A 22,138-nucleotide genomic window follows, 5' to 3' on the forward strand; every position below is an offset into this window, starting at 1 on the left:
GGAGTAGTGGGCATCAGTTTTACATTTGTTAGTACGGAGTATAACCACTTTGTACCTAGTAGACTGTTCCATTTGGTCTGTTTCTCAGTGTTGCCTGTTAGTTAGTTAACTAACTATTGTTTTGGATCTGGCTGGCAGTCAGCATGGCGCAGGAGCCCTGTCGACAACCTGCAGCAACAGTCATATCCTGGCCGGACGAGTAACAAGTGAGCATTAGCCAACAAGTTAACTAGCTAGCTAAAATAACATAGCTAGCAGGACTTGGCTAGTTAATGCTGCTGCCTTGCCCATTGAACCTGGGTGGCTCACTTTGGTTGCCTGTTGCGACCCCTGTCATGAGTCTTTTTGTTTATTGGCATATTTATTCTCGTGGACATCGAGGAAGCCTTTGAGTGTTCCGTAACTCTGGTCTGCAGAATGTCACCCCATGAATCAGAGAAAACGGCAGACGAGACTGTGGAGACGAAGGAAAAACCAGCTTTTGGGAACCTATGGGTAAATACCTGTCCTGGGACAACGCTCTAGCTGGCTAACCTCGACGTAGAGAGTCCTGTCCTATGGAAGCCGGCTTGACCATGCCTTAATGGGCGTTGCGGGACTGTGTGCAGCAGGAACCGGCATTGTATGCCACCGATGAAGCTGTTGTGTGCCGCTGGGCATGGCTAACAAGCAAGCAGGCGTTGCCACTCATGAATATTGTGTTTGGTCCGTTGATACGTGGGTACTCGATCATACCTAATGCCTGCTAACAAACCGCCTGCCTACCAGGGAAGTTGGTCAGTGATTTCAACGGCTTCTTTATGCCCGACTCTCGTATTACAAAGGAAAGATTCCTTCAAAGCGTTGATCGAAATGTGTAAGCATGTTATCCGCTATTTGATCCCATCTTATTGCTGCGATTGTAACTAATGAACTTTATACTCAGGTTATACATTGTCTACCTATTTATTGGTAAATTTTTTTTAGGCTATATATCTCTGGTTTGCCATCATTCACCTGCTCTTTGATATTTCGCGTTAAGTGTGTAATAGTTTTGTATTCGCATGGCCGGACTCCGCATTTCAGCCAGATTGCGGCTAGCATATGTCTCTGCGCTATTCACACAACGTATTGCTTTTATTGACCAACTTCCACCTGGAAAGCCGACGACTACTATCACAACATCTGCGAACCTCATCCAAGCCGGGATCGGTGATAAATTGGCAACACTAGTTCAGTCTTTAAGCCTCGTTGTTGCAGCATACGCGGTAGCCTTTCGCTATTCTTGGTCTTTGACTCTGGTTTCAAGCTCAGCCTTGGTATTTCTGGTAGCTGTCTTTAGTATAACAGTGCCTTTATTCCTTCGCCTTCAAAAAAAGGTTGATTTTGCGGATGAGAAGGCATCCTCTATTGCTAGCGAAGCCATTTCCTCGATGCGAACTGTTGTCTCATGCAGCGCCGAACGCCGCCTAGGAGTAAAGTATGCCAAATGGATTGCAGAATCAAAGAAGCGGGGTTTACGGATGTCTCCTTTGATGGGAATCCAATTGAGCCCCGGCAATTTTGCTATGTATTGCAATTTTGCTTTGACGTTCTGGTTTGGAGTAAGGCAGTACTCAAGTGGCAAGGTGAAAGATGTTGGTGACGTTATAATGTAAGTAGAAACCACCTTTACGTCTCATCGTGAAGTCTTTCCGCTAAAAACACCCTTCGCAGTGTGATATTTTCGGTCCTGATCGTTGTGGCGGCCATGTCCATGATAGCATCACCAATGATCGCAATATCTAAAGCTGCTGGTGCATCTTCCTCATTTTTCGAAGTTCTTGATGCCCCTGTCCCGGACTCCTCGGGCTTGAAGGCGCCGGATGTATCCCCAACGGGTGACATTGAGCTTAAAAATGTAACTTTCTCATACCCCAGTCGGCCAAACGTGAATGTTTTAAAGAATCTAAGTATTGAGATTCCTGGGTCGAAAATTACCGCCCTGGTCGGCCCTTCTGGATGTGGTAAAAGTACGATTGTTGCTCTTCTGGAGCGCTGGTATCAGGTCGAGGACTCTGAAACACTTGTTGGTAGTAACAAACCACTATTCAACGAGAAGGAGGGTTGCTCGAAAACCGTACCACCAACAGCACATACAGGATCTATTACAATTGGCGCTACGAGTTTACTAAACGTGGATCTTAAATGGTGGCGATCTCAAATTGGCCTTGTGCAACAAGAGCCATTTTGTTTCAACGCCTCCATCTACAAGAATGTTTCATATGGACTAGTTGGATCGGCGTGGGAAAATGAAGATGAAGTCATGAAAAGAAAGCTTGTCAAAGAGGCATGCCAGGAAGCCTTTGCTCACGAATTCATCGACAGGCTTCCTCAGGTAGGAAAAGACCAAATTATTGACGCTTAAGCCATACTGAATTTATTAGGGATACGATACTATTGTTGGGGAAAGTGGAATCAAGCTCAGCGGTGGCCAACGACAAAGGCTTGCGATCGCAAGAAGCATTATCAAAAAGCCGTCCATATTAATCCTCGACGAGGCAACGAGCTCCATCGACGTACGTAGTGAACGCATTGTACAAGAAGCACTAGATCGTGTTTCGCGAAATCGAACAACCATAGTCATCGCACACCGGCTCTCGACCATCAAAAAAGCGGATAAAATCATTCTCTTAAAAAATGGGGAGGCAAAGGAAGAGGGCACACACGAATACTTGCTCGCCAAACATGGGTTATACTACGAACTTGTACAAAACCAGCAACTTGCAGTGGAAGATTGCTCGAAAGCACCACTCAACTTTCTCCAAGACGTGATCAATGTCCCACAGGAAAACAGACATGAGCAAGAAGAGCCCAAATCGCCAGCGACAGGGGTGAATGAGGTATTATCTAGACCCAGGCCACTTATCAACTCTGTGGGTCTATTTCTCTGGGAGCAACGCACGTTTTGGTGGCTATATATGATGGTGATCGTGGGCGCCATGGGATGTGGCGGTAAGACTTGCACTCCCATATTGATATTGAAACTAACTATTACGTCTGGCCAAAGCCGCGTACTCTGTACAAAGTTTTATTTTTGCACATCTTGTTCAGACTTTCCAGCTGTCAGGTACCGAGCTCCTTGAGCGTGCAAACTTTTGGGCGCTCATGTTTTTTGTGCTCGCTCTTGGTGTTTTACTCTTCTACTTTATTCTGGGTTTCTCATCGATGTCAATAGCGACTGTACGGAATTTCTTTGGCCCTATATTCAGCGTTGGCTACTAACTTTGTTGCAGCACATTGTCACAACATATCGACAACAATATTTTGAAAGTATGATCCAAAAACCGATTCCTTTTTTTGACTTGGAAGAAAATTCTTCTGGATCACTAACGGGGCGACTTTCCTCCGATCCAACACAACTCCAAGAGCTCCTAGGCCCCTACATGGCTTTCCCGCTCATATCGCTGTTTAATATTTTTGGGTGCATTGCTATATCGTTTGCATTTGGGTGGAAGCTTACACTCGTCACGGTGTTCTCAGCATTCCCGGTGATTTTTCTGGCAATGTTTGTGAGAGTTAGATATGAAGTTCGATTTGAAAAGCTCAATGCAGCTGTCTTTGCGGAGAGCTCAAAGTTTGCTTCAGAAGCTATAGGAGCGTTTCGAACTGTTACATCACTAACTCTTGAAGACCTGATCGCTCATAACTACTCGGAACTGCTTGGCGACCATGTAAAGGCAGCATTTATGAAATCACGACATGGATGTTTGATATTTGCGGCGTCGGATAGCTTAGATCTTGCCTGCATGGCACTATGCTTTTGGTGAGAGTGCTAGACTTTATGATAGTTTGGTTGTTAACAAAGTGTGTCATCAAGGTACGGAGGGCAGCTACTGGGAAATGGCGAATATGGTATTATTCAGTTTTTTGTTGTATATGTCGCTATTATCTTGGTATGCAGGTTGCGTATCCATTTTTCTCAATGAAAACTAATCATCATACTAGGGCGGTCAAGCTTCGGGGCAATTTGCTAGCATCTCCCCAAGTGAGCATAGCTTTTCTGAGTATTTTTGTTGCTTGTCCTAACCAAGACAAAGATATGGCTCAGGCATCGGCTGCGGCGGACAGGATAATCAGTTTGAGGCCTGCTGATGGGGGCCATGGGTCGCCAGAACATACGTTAGATGCTGACGGCGGAGTAAAAATTGAGTTTGAATCTGTGTCCTTCAGATATCCGACTCGCGATATCCCAGTGTTTGATAATCTAAGCTTTATTGTGCGAAACAATGGCATATAACTCCAGACTATAGAAACTAACAACTAAACTAGGTGGAAAAGGGCCAATTTGTGGCATTTGTCGGTCCTTCAGGTGAGTTCATGATGGTTTGGCAGTGATGACCGGTTTGTAATGAAACAGGCTGTGGAAAGACATCGATTATTTCCATACTGGAAAGGTATGAATAGGATATTTTGCAGTCGCCAGCCCTTTACCATTTGCTAACATGAATACAAGGTTTTATAATTATCAGGCCGGCAACGTATATATCAACGGTACAGAGCTACAGTCCTTGGAAATAGACTGTTACCGAAGCGCTGTAGGCCTGGTTTCTCAAGAGCCAATTATGTACCAGGGTAGGGTTAAAATGTTCCCTTGAGAACACCCCCTTTACTTGTCAGCGGCCTGATAATGTACAGGCTCCATCCGCGATAATATTCAACTTGGCGTCGATGAATCCAAAGTAGGTGAAGAGGAACTCTACCAAGCATGCCGGGATGCAGAGATCCATGATTATATCATGTCACTGCCAGATGGTATGTACCAGTCTACAGTTACATTTTATCTTTCCTTACAAGACATTAGGATACGGCACAGAGGTAGGCAATCGCGGTGTCTCACTTTCAGGGGGACAAAAGCAACGGATGTGTATTGCAAGGGCCCTTTTGCGACGACCAAGCCTGCTCCTTCTTGATGAAGCTACATCTAGCCTTGATTCCGAATCAGAGAAGCTCGTTCAGGCGGCAATTGAGCGAACGGCACAGGGAAGAACGGTTATTGTTGTAGCGCACCGACTTGCAACCGTGCAAAATGCAGATATTATATTTGTTTTTGGTGAATTGGATGCTGAACAGCAAAGTGGGCCAAAAATTATTGAGTATGGTAACCACCAGTCCTTGCTGCAGAGAAAGGGGGTATACTTTGACATGGTAAGTTTCAATATTTCAGTGATATTTAATTGACTAGTAATTGCTGATGCTGAAATACTTTAGTGTCAATCACAAGCACTTGATCAATAAAATCATTCTAATATTGTAATATAAGTATGGAGTGTCAGTCTAGCCTGACAGTATCATTCCAATTGAGTTGATGATTACCCCTTCCAATCGGCAATATAGTCCAATAAGGTGAGATCCTGGCGGTGGCCGAAGAGTTTTAATGATGTACGGAGTCCCGAAGCTGGAAATTCCATCTGGATCAGAGGATAATTCCCGGTTGCAATTGGTTCGGAACTTTCAAATGATAAGAAGAGGGTTGTTTGCAGCCTAGTGAAGAATACTTACTGTTAGAGCAAGTGCGTAAGACTCCGATGTCCTCACATCAATTTCTGTCAATATTTCATGTGTGGACAGTGCGAGAGTTCTAGAATATATGTGGCAGGCACCAATGGAACATGTTTTTGATGAAGTCTGTACACAAAGCCCAGTTATCCCTCCAAAACCATCACCAGTGTAGATCTTGATGGTTTTCAGATCTTCATCAAACCGCATAGTTTCTACTGGTAGTTTGCCAAATTTGTTCACTAATTGTCTTTCTTGTTCGGGATGTTGCTGCACGTAGTACTCTTTAGAAATAAAGCCATGGCCAGATAGGGATGGATGCCTATTTTTCATCAAAATGGTTTCTTCAAACAGCGGGGTCTTATGATGCCAGCTGAGATCCCGAAATTTGAGTGCCTATAATATTCGTGAGTCAAAGTTGGTAAGTAAGGATAAGTGTAGTACTTGCATCACGAATAACCCGAATTTTTCTATTCTCCTGGCGTACACTGAGCCCTTCCCAATAATCAATAGATTCCAGATTACCAAAGCATGGCTGACAAGCACCATAGTTAATACTTCTAAGTCCCAGGGCATCTACAGCAATCCCAATTGTTTCAGCTGCGGTACTGGGAACAGTTTTAGTATAGAAGTTTGTAGTGATGTTGCCAATGAATAAACTTGACTGTCCAGTATCAAATCCAATCCCACATACATAATGTCTGCCTCTGAGTCGTATCCTGTAAATAGTAATACTTTTGGCGTTGAGTGGAATGTCTAGGATGTCTTCATATAGCCCAAAATTATGGTTGAAGAGCTGAAGAGGAGCTCGCGGGTCAAATGTCTGTGCAGCTGTGCCTTTTTGGTCCATAAAAGGGACTAATTTAGCTAGTTCTGCTGCTTCCCTCACAACTTGCCATCTTGTGTCCAATTCGGGGAATTGAGGCCATGTCGAAAGCGCAATTATCAGAATACGTTTATCTCCCATATCACCGGCGACGTTAAGATCACATCGATAGAAATGAAACGGGTTTGAGCGACAAAACAAATCGACAAAGGACAATGCCCATTTGCTCGTACAGAAGAACCGAATCAGGTCGGAAGGTGCCAGATATTCAAGAATAAGGAGAAGGATTTCAGGAGGTATCCGCAAAAGAAGTGAGCCACATTTGGCAAGGTCAGGCCGCAAGAGCAACGTGGTTTCTTCTGTCTGAAAGAGAGATTCCTGAGGTCTTATGGATGTGAATGGGTCTGGACAATCTTAAGGGCTTGAATTAGCTGGGCTCACTGTACATAATTAGAAAAGCTTACTTAAAAGTGCTATAGTGTTGAATCCAAAGCTTCTTTCTCGATCTGGTTGGATCGCTTGGCAGAGTTTGAATGCCTGATAAGGCGAAACCTCAGATCTAGCAAATTCACCCAGCAATTGGTAACAGGAACGGTGGATAATGAAAGCCTCAACAGAGGTAAAAGTCGGGGAAGGGGTAAGCCTAATTTGAGTCTTTTGATCTGGTGATGTAATGTTTCTTGATTCTTGTAGAAAAGTGTTGTTGTTGAAGTCAAGAAAGCCAATCTCAACGTGGTTTTTTTTCATTAAGACTGGCATGTGTTAGAAGCTTACAATAAAATGGCTCTGATGAAAAGGCTCTACCTGTATTCATACTCTTTGTCCAGCCCCTTCGAGTTATTCCCCCAGTACAAATCGCACACTGGCGTGAAGTCTCCATCATTATGTATCCCCAGAAAATTCGTTTTTTCACATCTGGCAGAATTTAATTTCAGTCAAGTGTGTGTTGCCAGATCAGCGATTTAATGAAGGCTACACAACACAGCTTAGGTATGGTCATTCAGGATTATACTTTTTCCACGGGTCTTGACTATATGCCCATTATGCACTGAAAATGGAAGGTTCCATGTTAGAACAGCTATGACACGTACAATAGTACATATGTCAGACATTTACCACAATTCATTTCTACATACACCCATATGCCCAGAAATGCAACTGTCACTCTCAAAGTCCAGCAAAGTGTCTTTTCTCGCAGCGACTCCTCGATTCCCAAATTTTGGAATGAGCACAGCTGCCTTCCAGAAATCACCTCATGCACCAACCATTAGTTGTAGTTGTTTGCGGTAGTTCCAGATAGCCATCAGTGCCTGATGAATCTTAACACCATCTGTACGTAAATCCCAATTTACGCTTGTCTCAAGCAAAGGACTGTTTTCTGAGAGTCTCGACTGTTCGAAGATTCCATGTTCTCTCGTGTACGAGTAAAAACGAATTTTAGTTCCATACGCAGTCGCCCCAAAAACGAATGGATATACCGCACGGCCATCACCATCAGCTGATGTGTGAATGTACCTGTCGCCGTAATCCTGCATCTGCGCCTCAAACTCCAGTAGATCCCTGACATTGTTGCGTTTGGTCTCACACAAAAGCACAAATATCAAATTTAGAGAAGGGTCATGGAATCCCACTGCAATATCAACACGGCGGTGGCTTTCGTCGACTTGCTGTTCGCCGTATATGGACAATGGAAAAGTTCGGTTTCTTAGGAACTCGTTGAGAAACTCTTCAAACAAGGGTCTGGTGGCGGTTTCTTGGAGGTCTGGATGGCTGGCGCGTTCATACGCTCGCCGAAGTTCTTCCGTAACAAGAAGACTCGCTGTGGGAGGGTATATTTCTATTCTGGGCAATCCTGCCATGGCAATGTTAGATTAGAGACTTGAAGGGTGAACAAAAGAATTGAAATTTTGAAGTCTTCTGCGTTGTATCTGCTCGTGGCTGTGAGCTCAGCTTGCCTTAAGGTCTTGCTTTCAAATCTGAAGGAAGACATGTTTATATATATATTTTTTGGAAACCACCAAAGATGCTAGAATCCCATCAACCCGTTGAGACGCCAAAATAAGTTGGCGTACTCCTGTGCAAAACATTTCTTTGAATCATGGAGAGGACAAAGCTTCCCGCCTCGCGCCAGCAAACGTGTTGATTCGAATCGCGCTACTGGGGCCTGTCAATCCCACGAGGCGGGGCCTTATTGTAGTTAGTTGCTCCATAAAAGTATTGCATGGTGGGTAGTTAGTTAGTTAGTTAGTTAGTTAGCAGGAGAACCACTAGTACCCTCTGTTGTCGGCGCGAACCCATGTCCCAGTTCTATCATCCCTAAACCCATCATTAGACTCTGGGAGTTCCACAAGCTTTGGAAGCTGTCAGAAGTCCTGCTCAACTTAGAAATTTGTTCCAACCATGGAGGTGGATTCTTGGGTGGGTATTTTCATCTATCTTTTGACAAACACAAACTCATGGTCATTGTTAGAAGAATGAGGTCAAGCGACATCTGAATGGGCTGGTTCAAACCTTTAAGCAGCGGAATGATTCAAAGGTTGGGTGTATCAAGCCTCCGTGGATTGTGATAACAAATTGCTAACTTGGATAATAGGCGCTTGCGGAATATTTCATAAGTGTGGGTAATGATTTGGATCAAATGGAACCCTTGAACTTCGAGGCATTTCAACAGTTCTGGTATCGTCACAAACGAGTCGTTGCTTTACAAGATGTGAAGAGGCAAATCTCAAACCGCTCGAGACATGCACGCAACGAGATATCGGATAAATCAAGCGAAATATCGTATACATCAAGGAAAGCAGAAAATGAGTTTGATGGCGATGAAATTCTGTCTATTACTGATAGTTGGGATATAGGGTCTGAGAGGCTGCTGGAACTAAGGAGTGAAATAAAATGGTGCCTGGAAGAGGATCAAGATTTTTTTAGCGCTGATCAGATGAGCAATTCTCCCAGTCCAGGAAACGAGCTAGCCGAAGCTGGAAGGGCCTTTGATGAAGCTGAAAAAGATGCAAATGGTGCCTACAGAGTTCTCAAAAAACAAGTGCTGGCCTTGAAGCTTCGGGCATTGGTACCTGAGGCCATATTGCATTGTACAGGCAGTTCCATCCCCAAAAACAAACGCGTTACTACTTACCTCGCGGAGAAGTGCTGGTCAAATCTCCCTGCTAGAGTACAGAAAGAGAAGCATGAAAAGCTCGCGCGATGGCGCGGTCATGGAGAGAAATGGCTTTCACTTAAAGAACCTGCAATTGTTCTAGCTTTCAACCATGTGCCAAGTGACCATCGCAGCTTCAACGATTTCGAACGACGTCGTTTCCCGATGGCTGCGTTCGATGCCGTTGTCGGTACTATGCAGGCCGTGAGTATCATCCATGACTTGCGAAGGTTGTGGTGCCGACAATTGATTCGAAAGCGAGTCAAGTTCGAGTTTCACCCAGAACAGTGTTTCTGCCAAGGCCATGGCACCGATACCGCGTTTGCTGAAGGGGCAGTAGCTTCGTCAATAATAAATCATTCACCAGCCCATGGCACAGTGGAGCCGCAGTGTTCCGAAGAACCTGCAGATGATATGGAGCAGGCGCACACTTTCCAAAAAACACAGTTTGAATTTTCTTTCACTGCATCTAATAAACGATCGTGTTTACAGCCCCATTGCGCAAGTAACGAGACAAGAGATACTCTGTTTGCTTCTATAAATGGCAACGGGGGTGAGCACTCCTCTAGATCAAGCATAACAGAACCCCCTCCACCTGTACACTCACCCGAAGCCGAAGAAACACCAGCCGTCTTGAATAACATAAGAGCACCACCTGATATCCTGCCACATAGTAAGTTGTTATTGATTTACCTAGCTAAACTACGTGCTAAACCCTTTAGCACATGAAATCGCCACTAGAAATATTTCGTCCCAGTTGTACCAAGGTGCATCGGCGCTGGCCGCAGTGGGCCGCAAAATGGCATCGCTACCACATCCTACTCCCCAAGAAACTGATTTGATAACCGCTCATTCAACGGAAAATTTGGGGTATACAGCAGTCACTTCACCGAGGGTGGTCAATACTACTTGTCCAGTGGAGTGTCAGCCGGAGGCCTGCCTAGGCTAGGCTAGGCACGGAGATTAGAGGATTCTCTTCGTTTTTCCTGTATGGCGCAGATTCAGAACACTAGGTTCTGAATCACATGCCTTTTTGCCACATATGCATGATCAGAGCTGACACTCTGATTGGCTCTTTTTGCCCCACTTGGGCTAGCCACTTGCTTATATAAACCAGCCTAGATCCCTCTTCAATATGAGATCAGATGAATCAGACATTTCTCTCCAGCTTATAGCTCATAGCATCACAGTTATGAGCTCAGCTGACACTTAAAGCACTCTATTTTCACATCTCTTTTATAATTGAATACCTTACAATCACACACTTGATAAAGCAAATTTGATATTGCCAGTGAACAAAATCACAGCTAAGAACACAGAGGAATAGAATCATCAACAACATAAAGATGAAAAAACTATCTTTCATGAAGAATAATGTGATTATTAAGTTAGTTACAAAAGAAGATTGAGAAGCATGGTACACAATAATTACAACACATGTGGAAGCACATGAAGTATGACTGTACATTGACTCAATAATGACTGAACATTCTACAATTAAAGAGTCAGAATGTTCAAATCTAGATAACTTTAGAGAAGAAGAAGTTCTGACAAATGACAGTAAAGTTTTGTATGAAAGTGCATACAGAATATTTACCACTAATCAAGAACAGTTTAATAGAATAACATCAGCTCTGACTAAGATGAGTGTTTACATACAAAATAGCATGGATTCAGAGATTTCACTTCTTATAGTACACTATTGAACATCAAAAGAAAAGCTAGTGCATCTTTATAAGCAGTTTGGCCTCACTATCAGTATTGCAGCAAGCAATGATGTCCTACTCCACTACTGAAAATTACAAAAAGATTACATGGCATGCAACAAAAGACATCAAATGTGAGCACTAGTCTGGAAAAGAATTAGCTTCAACCTAAAAACTTATCTAAATATGATGGATTTGAAGATATGCAGAGATTTTATAATGACTTTACAAAAGACAGATTCTGATTGGTCAGATTTCTATAATAGACAATGAAAAAAAAAGCAAAAAATGAGGACATTACACATAGATGACACAGCTGACAAATTCATTGATGACAAACATAATGAATATCTTCAAAAACAGACAGAATCAGTTGTCTTCAGAAGCTCTAGTCTTTCTGAGAAACAAGCTCTAACAGAAAAGCTCACAGATCAATTAGATAAAGAATGCTTTTGCAGAAAGTTTCACTGCTTGTCACAATGCTGATATTTAAACAAAGAAAGATGGTTAAGTGAATTTATCTCTAATTTCAAAGTGAAAAAATATATTAATAAGAAGCTAGTGGAAGAAAATAATAGAAAAAGAGTAGAAATAGCTATTGAACAAGCAAAGATGTTCAGATCTAAATTTAAAAGATCTAAGAAAGAAGCTAAATCTTCTTCAGCATTTCATATGATGTCAATCAGTCAATCAGATATTGAGAAAATCAGATTTATAACAGTAGTTGTACAACTAGAAGCAGCTGCATTTAACAGCTTCACTTATAGTCTCAGAGACAGCTTTCTATTGAATAGTGCAGCTATAAATCATATTGTTAACCACTGAGATAGAATGACTAATATGAAGCCTTGCCAAATTCAGCTTTATGCTGATAAGCAGCAGCTTGAAGTCTCTGAAATCAGTGACACTTGATATTACAGCACATTATCAAACAGCAAAAAGCATAAGATCTTATTGACTAGAGTCTTCTATGTGTCTGAATATCATATAAGTCTAATCTCAGTTAGGAAGGCAAAAATAAAGAACATGTATTGAGATACTGTAGATGTGAAGCTATGACATTGAGATGGCACAAGCTGACACTCAGTGGCATGTGTTGAAGATGTTGAAAATCAATTTATTATTGAACATAACACTAGAACAGATTCAGTCACATTCTCAGCATCAGAAAAATCAAATCAATCAACATCAGCATCAAAATCATCTAGCTTCAACACATGAGAAGCTGCAAGCACTTTAAAAACAAGCTCCATGTCACAGATCTCAAAGACTTCATCTTTTGTATGGCACAAATATCTGGAACATATTCATTATAGAGCTTTACAGAAGCTAGGGAAAGTCACTTCTGGGATCTTCTTTACTACTGAAATCACTAATGAATTTGATAAGATCAGAGACTGCAAAATGTGCAAGCTTGCAGATGGCCCCAGAATTATATCTAGACATCAAGCAGGGCATCATACAGAATCATTCTCCCATCTGCATTTTGATCTAATCAGCAAAATAAAAGAAGTCTATGAAGATCAACACCATATTATACATTGTGTCAACAATGCTTTACACTTTCATATGATACAGTCAGCACTTTTAAAAAATGAAATTGACAATGTTATGCTAGATCAGATTGCACATATTGAAAAACATTACAGCACAAATGTGTGCACTATACAAATCAATGAAGCTGCTCTTTCAGATAAATTAAAGATTCAGCTTCAGAAAAAGAGAATAACACTAGAGATCTCAGCTTCATACATCTCTGAGCAAAACAGCACAGCAGAACATGCTGAGAAGATGCTAACACAGAGAGCATGTGTGCTATAGATTGAATCATGTCTATCAGTCAATCTCTGACCAGAGCTGTTCAAAACAGCTGCTTATTTGATCAATCACACATCTACAAAAGCATTAAATTGGAAATCATCTGTTCAAATGCTGTGGGGTTCAGGTGGTTGCAGGTAACGTGGCAAAGGCTTACAGCCTTTGTAAATGAGGTTAGGTTGAGTGAGAAGTGGTTACAAAGGGATCTAAGCATGAGAGAGAGAGATAACTTGTATTGCTACAACAGTATCTAGAATCTCTAGATATGTTGCCACTGATCTTTGTAAAGAAGTGTCTGTGGCAGATTTTGTGTGCTCAGCTTTGCTAGTGTGATCATGTGATCAGTCATGAGGTTTATGAACCCCAGATGCCATGGAGCATGATCATCTAAGCATCAAGAAGGTTTTACAAATCTCTTTTAGAAGATGGGATGAATGTAAGGAGATCACAGCATGAAGTCTTACAGATTCCCCTCTCTTCACAAGTCTTGGTCCCCAAGGTGTTGATGTGATCAAGATCACAGTGAGAGTGACAGCTCCACTGTGATTGTAACAATTTTGTACAAAACCTCTTTTTGGTGTGATGAATGTAAGGAGGCCACAGCACAGAGCCTTAATTCAATCTCAGTTTCTAGATGTAGATGTGATGATAAGATCACAGCAAGAGTGACAGCTCCTCTGTGATTGTAATGTAGTTGCTGTAGTGACTGTCATTTCCCATGATCCATCTAGTGATAATTGACAATCTCTTGAATATAAATATCTCTTTCTTGATCTTCTCTTTCTCTCTCTTTCTTTTTCTTTTTCAACAACATTCTTCTTTATTTTGATAAGAGTTCTAGACAAGCATTCTCTTCTTGATGATTATGAATCTTGAGAGGCTTCATAAAGGCTTTTCTCAGTGCTAATACATTATGCAGAGAGATAATTTGCTGTGTCTCCCTTCCATTTAAATTAAGATGTTGAAATGTGAGCAACAATGGCTCAATAAGTTTGGGGGTAAAACCCCAATCAGTTGTTGTCCAAGACTCTCTTCAGAGACAATGTGAGAGGTGTCTCCAGAATCTTCTGCTCCATCTGAAGCAGAGTCCTCAACTACTGCCATTTCTCAAGAAAATCAAAGTGGAGGGGCATCATTGCTGTCAGTTTCCATTTATGCAACAGAGAGTTATGTCTCTGAAGACTTTAAGATCTCTTCCCAGGCATCATGGTCCAGTCAGTCTGATTTCAATTATGATGGTGTAAGTGATATTCTTCCATTTCTTCTTCTTTTAATGCTTCATAATTGCTTTTACAAAGTCTGAAATATTCTTTACAAAGTGTTTCCTCACTCCATAATCCTCTTTCCTGTGTGCATGGCTGATGGCATATCCAGAGTGCTAATATTCAAGCTTGGTGGGAACACTCAATGGTGTCTACTGTGTCTAGTAACAATTCTTTTTTGACTACTAGCTCTGTTGTCTTGATTGGTCAGATCTTGAGAGAGAGTGATCATCCATCTCTCAAATCTGGAACTCTTGTTGGTAATGCACTGCTCTGTTTTTCTTGGTCTGATCCATTTCTACTGCATTCATGTCCTCAGTCTGTGCCCTTTTCTATGCTGTGCCCATTCTCTAGCATTGGTTCTGTCTCCAATGCACTCAAGGTATGTTGAGTTGCTTTGTAACATGACTTATAAGGCAGTTCCTGCTTTGTAAATCCATTTACAAAGTGATATTGAGAGTCCCAGCTAATGCTTTTTCTTTCTCTAGAAGTCAGTCTCATCAACTTCTTCTCTGTCTGCTGTGCCTGCTTCTGCTTCTGCTTCTGCTCCCCCGGCCCCTGCTCCAGCTGTTAACTTGCCAGTCAGAACACTGGTTACTATGAGCCATCTTTCACTCTTAATTCCAGGCCAGAATCCATCTGATTGTGAGAGATGACTTCTTGCTTTCCCCCCTCTTCAGTCTGCAACTCTTACTGATCCAACAGACTCTGTTCAGCTGAGGAATAGAGCCCAGCTCTGGGAAGAAGTTCTGGTCATCATGACAGACAATTATTCTCAGCAGCCATGTACAGCATGCTGGGGTAACTTAAATCCCTCATTGGGGCAGTGTGTCACAAGTTCTCTTGGTAGGGACAGATGTAATAACTGTGCCTATCAGACACACAAAACTTGTTCTTTCAATTCTTAGAGTTGCCCCCTTGTTTTCTTTCTTTTGTTACTGCAGGCTTTGGTCACTAATAGTCTAGTTTCCTCTTTCCCTTGCAGGCTTCAGCCATTAATAGTCTAGTTCTTTCTTTTATTTTAGAGTAAATTCACTACTTCTGCTTCATGAACTACTTCTTGATAGTTGTAAATGCTTTTACAGACTGAGTTTTCTTCTAAATTGATTCACTACTCAGGCCACTGCCCTTCTGCTTCATGAATCAATCTCTAACTGCTTTGTAAATATCTTTATGAATCTAACAAGACCTCTCTAAGTGCACATTCTCAGAATACAGTGTAGACTGGACTTGTCTGGATGTTTTCTATGAAACTCAAACAGCTTCTTATCTAGATGCCTCACATTCTTTGAAGACTCCCAAGTCTTTTCCTCATATCTCTGCCACTGCACAAGATATTCAATTGCTTGACCATTCTTATGGGAGTCAACAATCTTCTGTACCTGATACTCTTGCTTCACAGAGGATGTCTCATAAATTGAGTGGTGTGATTGACTATCCACTCTCTCCTGTTCCTTGTGTTTGGTTAAGAGAGACACATGAAACACATTGTGTACTCCCAGTCCTGACAGTAGTTCCAATTGATAGATTTGGGATCTCAATTTTTCCACAATTCAGCATGGTCTGTGCTGGAGAACATCCAACTTCTTGCTAGAATGTGCTGTTCTAATGTTACAAAGGTCTAACCACATCTGGTCATCTTTGTAAAATGATACTGCAGTATGTTTCTTGTCATAGTAGCTCTTTTGATAGGCTTGCACCTTCATAAGGCTTTCTCAAGCCACCTTATGCAGCTCTTCCAACTGGCCTGTCAGTTTACAAGACTCAGTTGTGACTGGTGCTGGTATTTCTGCTCCCAGAAAATCCATCTGTGGATGGCTTGCTGTCAAAAGCTCAAAGGGACTCTTCCCTGTTGAGAATTGTCTAGAGTTGTTGTAAGCAAACTCTGCATGAGGCAATTTCCCAACTCAGTCATCTTGTTCATAATTGATGAAGCTTTGTAAGTACTGTTCAAGAGTACTATTCAGTCTTTCAGTCTGGTCATCTGTTTGAAAATGAAATGCCATGCTCATTCTTCTATCAACTTTGAGGAGATATAACAGATCTTCCCAGAACTCACTTGTGAATATTGATCCATGGTCAGAGACTATGCTTGAGGGAAGTCCATGCAATCTGACTAGCTCACACATAATCAATTCAGCAAGTTGTTCAGATGTCAGCTCTTTTCTGACTGGAACAAAGTGAGACATCTTCATAAACTGATTCACAATGACCAGAATACAGTTGAATTTCACTCTCTCAAAATTCTGACTTGATGGGAGGTCTGTAATCACATTCATTGTGATGTGTTCTCAAGACTTTTTGGGAATTGGCAAAGAAGACATCTCTTCTTGTGATTTCATCTGGATCCATCTGGATCTCAAGCAAACATCACAGACATCAACACATTCTTTCACAAGCTTCTTCATTCTTGGCCAATAGAATCTGCATGCTAGCAGTTTGTAAGTTCTTTCACTTGCAAAGTGATCCACCAGAGGTAAATTATGGTGTCTTTTAATCAATTCAATTCACAGAGCTTCACTTGTGGGTATATAGAGATGCCCTTTCATAAAGAGACAGCCTTTCTTCTCTGTCCAGTCCATGAACTTGGTTGGGTCTAACTGAAGACTCTTCCTAATCTCTATTGTGTGGTTGTCATCAGCAAGCATCTCAGATAACATTGTCATTAGATTCAGAGATGCAGTTCCTTGTGAGTCTGTTCCATTCAGAGCATCACTGAGAATGAGTTGCTTGACATCTTGTAACTCATTCTCAAATCTTTGAATACTGTGAGTATCACCCAGGAGCAGCTTTGTGTAAGCCTGCCCTGGTTTGTAACATGTCTTTCTGTCCACAGAGTGTGCATTTCTGTTAGGCAAGACATGTTCCAAGTCTTTCTTCTCAGCTTGCTGACCAGAACAGACCAGCATGGAACAGAGCTGTCCAGCTGCTTCACACTCTTGAATATCCTCATATCCCAATGCTTCAGTGTAGTCTGGCCTTTGTGAAGAATCATCTGCTGAATTCTTTGATCCTTTCACATAATCAATCTTAAACCAGAAAGCTGACAGCTTCTGGGCCCACCACACTTGTCATCTTGACAACTCTTGTGTGGTTTCAAAATGTCTGAGACTGTCATGATCAGTCAGAACAGAAATGGGTTGAATTGACCCCTCCAGTCAGCATCTTCATTGACAGAATGACTCAACTATGGCCAGCAATTCTTGATCATGAATGCCATAGTTGTATTCAGCTGGAATCATCTTTCTTGAATAGAACTCCACTGGTCTCCACATGCCATTCTTCTGTAGCTGGGAGAGAATCCCACACACAGCAAATCCAGATGCATCTGTTTCCAGCTTGGTTTTCTTCTTTGAATCAAAGTGGTATACCACCACTTGCTTTGTAAATGCCTCCTTCAAGTCATAGAAGGATTTACAAGTCTCTTCTGTGAGGAAGCTGAATGAACTGCCCACTTCTTCACTTCTTCTTCTTTTCTTCCTGGATTGCTTCTTCCCTGACTTTCTGCTCTTTAACATGCTAGTCAAACCAAGCGCGAGCTTGGAGAACTTGGGAATGAACCATTGGTAGAAGTTAGTGAATCCCAGAAAGACTTGAATATCCTGATGACTCTTGGACTCTGGCCAAGAAATGATCATGTTCATCCAGGCTTTTTCCATTGAGACATCTTCTGGTGATACCACATATCTCAGAAAGTCTATCTCTGTAACACTGAACTGGCACTTGAATCTCTTGCAATAGAGTCCAGTCTCTTTCAGTGCCTTGAGCACTTTATGAACATGTTCAGTGTGTTCTTCCTCATTCTCAGAGTACACCACAACATCATTCAGATACACCACCACAAAGACATCTAAGTACTCTCTCAGTGTCTTGTTGATGTATGACTGGAATGCTGCTGGTGCATTTGTAAGTCCAAATGGAACCATCTGGTATTCAAACATTTCCAGTGGAGTCTGAAAAGCTGTTTTCCATTCATCTCCCTTTTTTATTCATAAACAATGATATGCATTCTTCACATTCAGCTGGGTATAGATCTTAGCTTTCTCAATCTGATTCAGAATGTCTTCAATCAGTGGGAGTGGATATCAGTTCTTTACTGTCTTTGAATTCAAGTTCTGATAATCCACACACATTTGTAACCCCCCATCCTTCTTCTTTGCAAACAGGATGGGTGACCCAGCTGGTGATCTGAAAGGTCTGATGAATTCACTTGACAAGGCAGAGTTGACATACTCTCATAAAGTCTCTGTCTCTGTTTCTGAAAGTTGATAAATGGGGCCAAACTTTGGCACTGCCCCCAGCAACAACTCAATGTCTAGATCATCCTCTTGATGAGGGGGCAAGGAAGCATCTTTTGCATCACTGAATGCATCAATCAAATCTTTATAACTGTCTGGTATCTGCAGATCCACATCCATGGTGGTGACTTGTTCACTTTTACAAACCCTCATTACATAGAAGGGTTTATCACCATCAACAAGTTCATTTAGAGAGACTGACTTGATTTTTGTCATAGGGTCTAATCCACCCTGCTTACAAAACTCAAGTGACAGATTTCCAAATGAAACAACAGAATCATGATGGTGTAGTCAGAAGAGATCTAACATCATGTCCCCAGATATATCAGCAACCAATGCTTGCTCATTAAACATCTACCAATTACCCATAGTATCTTGTGCCTCAAAGGAAATGTTTGTAATTTCTTCAGATACTAACTTTGAATGATTCTTTCCTGCAGTCTCCATCTCAACATTCATCTTATGAACCTTCAGACCCAGTCTTACTGCAAGCTTCAGACTTATGATCAGAAAGGAACATAGTGAGTCTGCCACAGCAGTCCACTTAACTTTTTTTTCTACCCCAGAGTTATGAACTCTGGTGGACAATGTGATTGGGGGAACAGCTTATAGCTCAGACAACTTCAATTGCTTGATATTCATTCTATCTACAGACTGCTCCCCAAATCTCTATTTCTTCTTTGGCTTGGTGCACTTATCTGCATAGTGACCAGTCTCACCACAATTGTAGCAAGCATTCTTATCTGATTTTCCACCCCACTTTGGGTTTGTAAACTGGGAATTGAAGGTTCTCTGGTGTTGATTTTCTCCCTGTCACAATGAGGTTCAGGTCTTGTTTCTATAACCCTGACCTTGTGGTCCATGGGCTTGATTTGAATAGGATGGTGTTCCACCATGGTTGGTATTTGTCTCTGAGGTGGATTGTGACTTTGGGTTGGGAGTGGAGCTCTTGACACTAGGTCATAATCACATCACAACTGTCTGAATCTTGTTCAGTTTCTCTGGGAGGTTCTTCTGTTCATCCAGCTTGTTGCACATAGGTTTGTCATATTGTGATAGGAAAAGATGTTTGATGAACTTATCCACACTCTGTGTCTCTTCACCCACTTGTTGCAAATGTTGTTGGAATCATTGCAACCAGTCAAAGTCTGATTCATCATCTCTTTTATGAAGGTGGAAAAGGTTTCTCCAGATCAATCAGGTTTGGTTTTCAGGGTCATCTAGTCATAAAAGTAGGAATTGTTTAAGTCCAGTCCAGATGTTCAGAGTAGAGTTCTGGGCTGAGTGTGATTCCCAAAGATCTTTCTCATTATAGTCCAACCCTGTGACTGCATACTTCAGAGTTTCATTGTCATCCAGACCACTAGCATCTCAGATGGATTCTATTTGGGAGGTAAACTGTCAGTAGGCTGCATAGTCCTTGATCTGGTAGTTGGTCTTGTGTTGTGGAGGCTTGATGACTGAACTCTTCTTTGGAGAATTTGGGTTAGAGGTCAGGACATCAAGTGATTCTGTTCACCCATGCTTTCTATTCAGGGTTTGTAAACCCTGCTGTAGTTCTTGAATCCTTTCCATGAGGTGTATCCACTCTCTTAAGTTCTCAAGAGATTCTGTGTTCTCTGGAGATGGTTCCTCAGCCTGGGTTATGCTTTCATCCAGATTTATTGTCGCACTTGGTGTCTTGGCTAACTCTGGTACTGAGGAAAGAGTTGAGGATTCAGTTTGGTCTTGATTGTTCTGCCTTGTGGAAACCATTGTTGGGCCACCTGCTTATTTGAGTGGCAAACTGTGGGGTTCAGGTGGTTGCAGGTAATGTGGCAAAGGCTTACAGCCTTTGTAAATGAGGTTAGGTTGAGTGAGAAGTGGTTATGAAGGGATCTAAGCATGAGAGAGAGAGGTAACTTGTATTGCTACAACAGTATCTAGGGTCTCTAGATATGTTGCCACTGATCTTCATAAAGAAGTGTCTGTGGCAGGTTTTGTGTGCTCAGCTTTGCTAGTGTGATCATGTGATCAGTCATGGGGTTTACAAACCCCAGATGCCATGGAGCATGATCATCTAAGCATCAAGGAGGTTTTATGAACCTCTTTTAGATGATGGGATGAATGTAAGGAGGTCACAGCGCGGAGCCTTACAAATGCTAAACAAGCATCTAGGAAAGCATGATTACAAGCTAAATTTGATGCATTTACAGTTATATGGCTGCAGAGCATATGTTTGGAACCCCCACATGACAGTCTCTGAGAAACTGAAATCATGCATGCATATAGACTATTTAGTAGACTACAATTCATCTAATATTTTTTGTGTTTGGGTGCTGCATTTGAACAAGATTTTTACAAGCAGAGACATATGCTTTGATGAGACTCTAAAATATGATTCTAATGAATCACATATCAATAAAGAACTTAGAAGTGCTGTTGGACAGATTATCAAAGCTATATCAATCTCTGATCTTAAATATATGGAACCAACAATACTGAAAGATACAGAAAACATCCCTAAGTCAATAATTGATATGGATTATGAATCACAGAAGAATAATGAAAGTTCTTCTGAAGAGATTGTCTGTGAGAATTGGGTGGTTTCAGATAACATGACAATGGCTTACAGTCTTCATAAATGAGGTTAGATTGGGTGAGAGATGGTTATGAAGGGATCTAAGCATGAGAGAGAGAGAGATAACTTGTATTGCTACATCAGTATCTAGAGTCTCTAGATATGTTGCCACTGATCTTCATAAAGAAGCATCTGTGACAGATTTTATGTGTTTAGCTTTGCTAGTGCAATTATGTAATCAGTCACAGAGTTTACAAACTTCAGATGCCATGAAGCATGATCATTCTAAGTATCAAGAAGATTTTACAAATCTCTTTTAGATGATGAAATGAATGTAAGAAGATCACAGTATGGAGTCTTACAGATTTCTCTCTCTTCAGAAGTTTTGATCTTCAAGACATTGATGTGATTAAGATCACAGTAAGAGTGACAGCTTCACTGTGATTGTAACAATTTTGTACAAAATCTCTTTTTGATGTGATGAATGTAAGAAGACTGCAGCACAGAGTCTTAATTCAATCTCAGTTTCTAGATGTAGATGTGACAGTAAGATCACAGCAAGAGTGACAGCTTCTCTGTGATTGTAATGTAGTTGCTGTAGTGACTGTCATTTCTCATGATTCATTTAGTGATACTTGACAATCTCTTGAATATAAATATCTCTTTCTTAATCTTCTCTCTCTCTCTTTTTCTTTTTCTCTTTCAACAACATTCTTCTTTATTTTAATAAGAGTTCCAGACAAGCATTCTCTGCTTGATGATTATAAATCTTGAGAGACTTCATAAACAGCTTTTCTCAGTGCTAATACATTATGCAGAGAGATAATTTTGCTGTGTCTTTCTTCTGTTCAAAACTAAAATGTCAAAACATGAGCAACAATGGCTCAATAAGTTTAAGAATAAAATTCCAATCAGTTGTCATCTGAAACTCTCTTCAGAGACAATGTGAGAGATGTCTTCAGAATCTTCTGCTTCATCTGAAGCAGAGTTCTCAATC

At 41.5% G+C, this 22,138-nt stretch overlaps 4 protein-coding genes across 4 annotated transcripts; 2 read left to right on the forward strand and 2 right to left on the reverse strand.

Annotated features, from left to right (window-relative positions):
* Positions 1 to 417: 417 nt before the first annotated feature.
* On the forward strand, positions 418 to 5,256 carry LOZ57_002166 (uncharacterized protein; the record flags this gene model as incomplete). Its single annotated transcript, XM_049251244.1, has 19 exons — positions 418 to 495; positions 545 to 622; positions 678 to 705; positions 769 to 856; positions 926 to 980; positions 1,032 to 1,633; positions 1,696 to 2,356; positions 2,406 to 2,973; positions 3,029 to 3,201; positions 3,255 to 3,784; positions 3,839 to 3,914; positions 3,967 to 4,006; positions 4,059 to 4,237; positions 4,291 to 4,330; positions 4,379 to 4,415; positions 4,475 to 4,593; positions 4,657 to 4,773; positions 4,823 to 5,166; positions 5,230 to 5,256. The coding sequence occupies 19 exons, from the start codon at positions 418 to 420 to the stop codon at positions 5,254 to 5,256; spliced, it is 3,840 nt and encodes a 1,279-aa protein (XP_049110094.1).
* A 319-nt stretch (positions 5,257 to 5,575) lies between these two features.
* On the reverse strand, positions 5,576 to 6,791 carry LOZ57_002167 (uncharacterized protein; the record flags this gene model as incomplete). The annotated part of the gene is made up of 4 exons (XM_049251245.1): positions 5,576 to 5,599; positions 5,653 to 5,913; positions 6,005 to 6,747; positions 6,785 to 6,791. 4 exons carry the CDS (start codon positions 6,789 to 6,791, stop codon positions 5,576 to 5,578), a joined length of 1,035 nt encoding a protein of 344 aa, XP_049110095.1.
* Positions 6,792 to 7,596: 805 nt separating this feature from the next.
* LOZ57_002168 (uncharacterized protein) lies at positions 7,597 to 8,202 on the reverse strand (the record flags this gene model as incomplete). The annotated part of the gene is made up of 1 exon (XM_049251246.1): positions 7,597 to 8,202. The coding sequence occupies one exon, from the start codon at positions 8,200 to 8,202 to the stop codon at positions 7,597 to 7,599; it is 606 nt and encodes a 201-aa protein (XP_049110096.1).
* Positions 8,203 to 8,743: 541 nt separating this feature from the next.
* LOZ57_002169 (uncharacterized protein) lies at positions 8,744 to 10,226 on the forward strand (the record flags this gene model as incomplete). The annotated part of the gene is made up of 3 exons (XM_049251247.1): positions 8,744 to 8,761; positions 8,814 to 8,879; positions 8,937 to 10,226. The coding sequence occupies 3 exons, from the start codon at positions 8,744 to 8,746 to the stop codon at positions 10,224 to 10,226; spliced, it is 1,374 nt and encodes a 457-aa protein (XP_049110097.1).
* Positions 10,227 to 22,138: the final 11,912 nt, after the last annotated feature.

The sequence above is a fragment of the Ophidiomyces ophidiicola genome, assembly GCF_022830035.1.
Source record: "Ophidiomyces ophidiicola strain CBS 122913 chromosome Unknown scaffold_5, whole genome shotgun sequence".
In the NCBI taxonomy this organism is placed as follows: Eukaryota; Fungi; Ascomycota; class Eurotiomycetes; order Onygenales; family Onygenaceae; genus Ophidiomyces; species Ophidiomyces ophidiicola.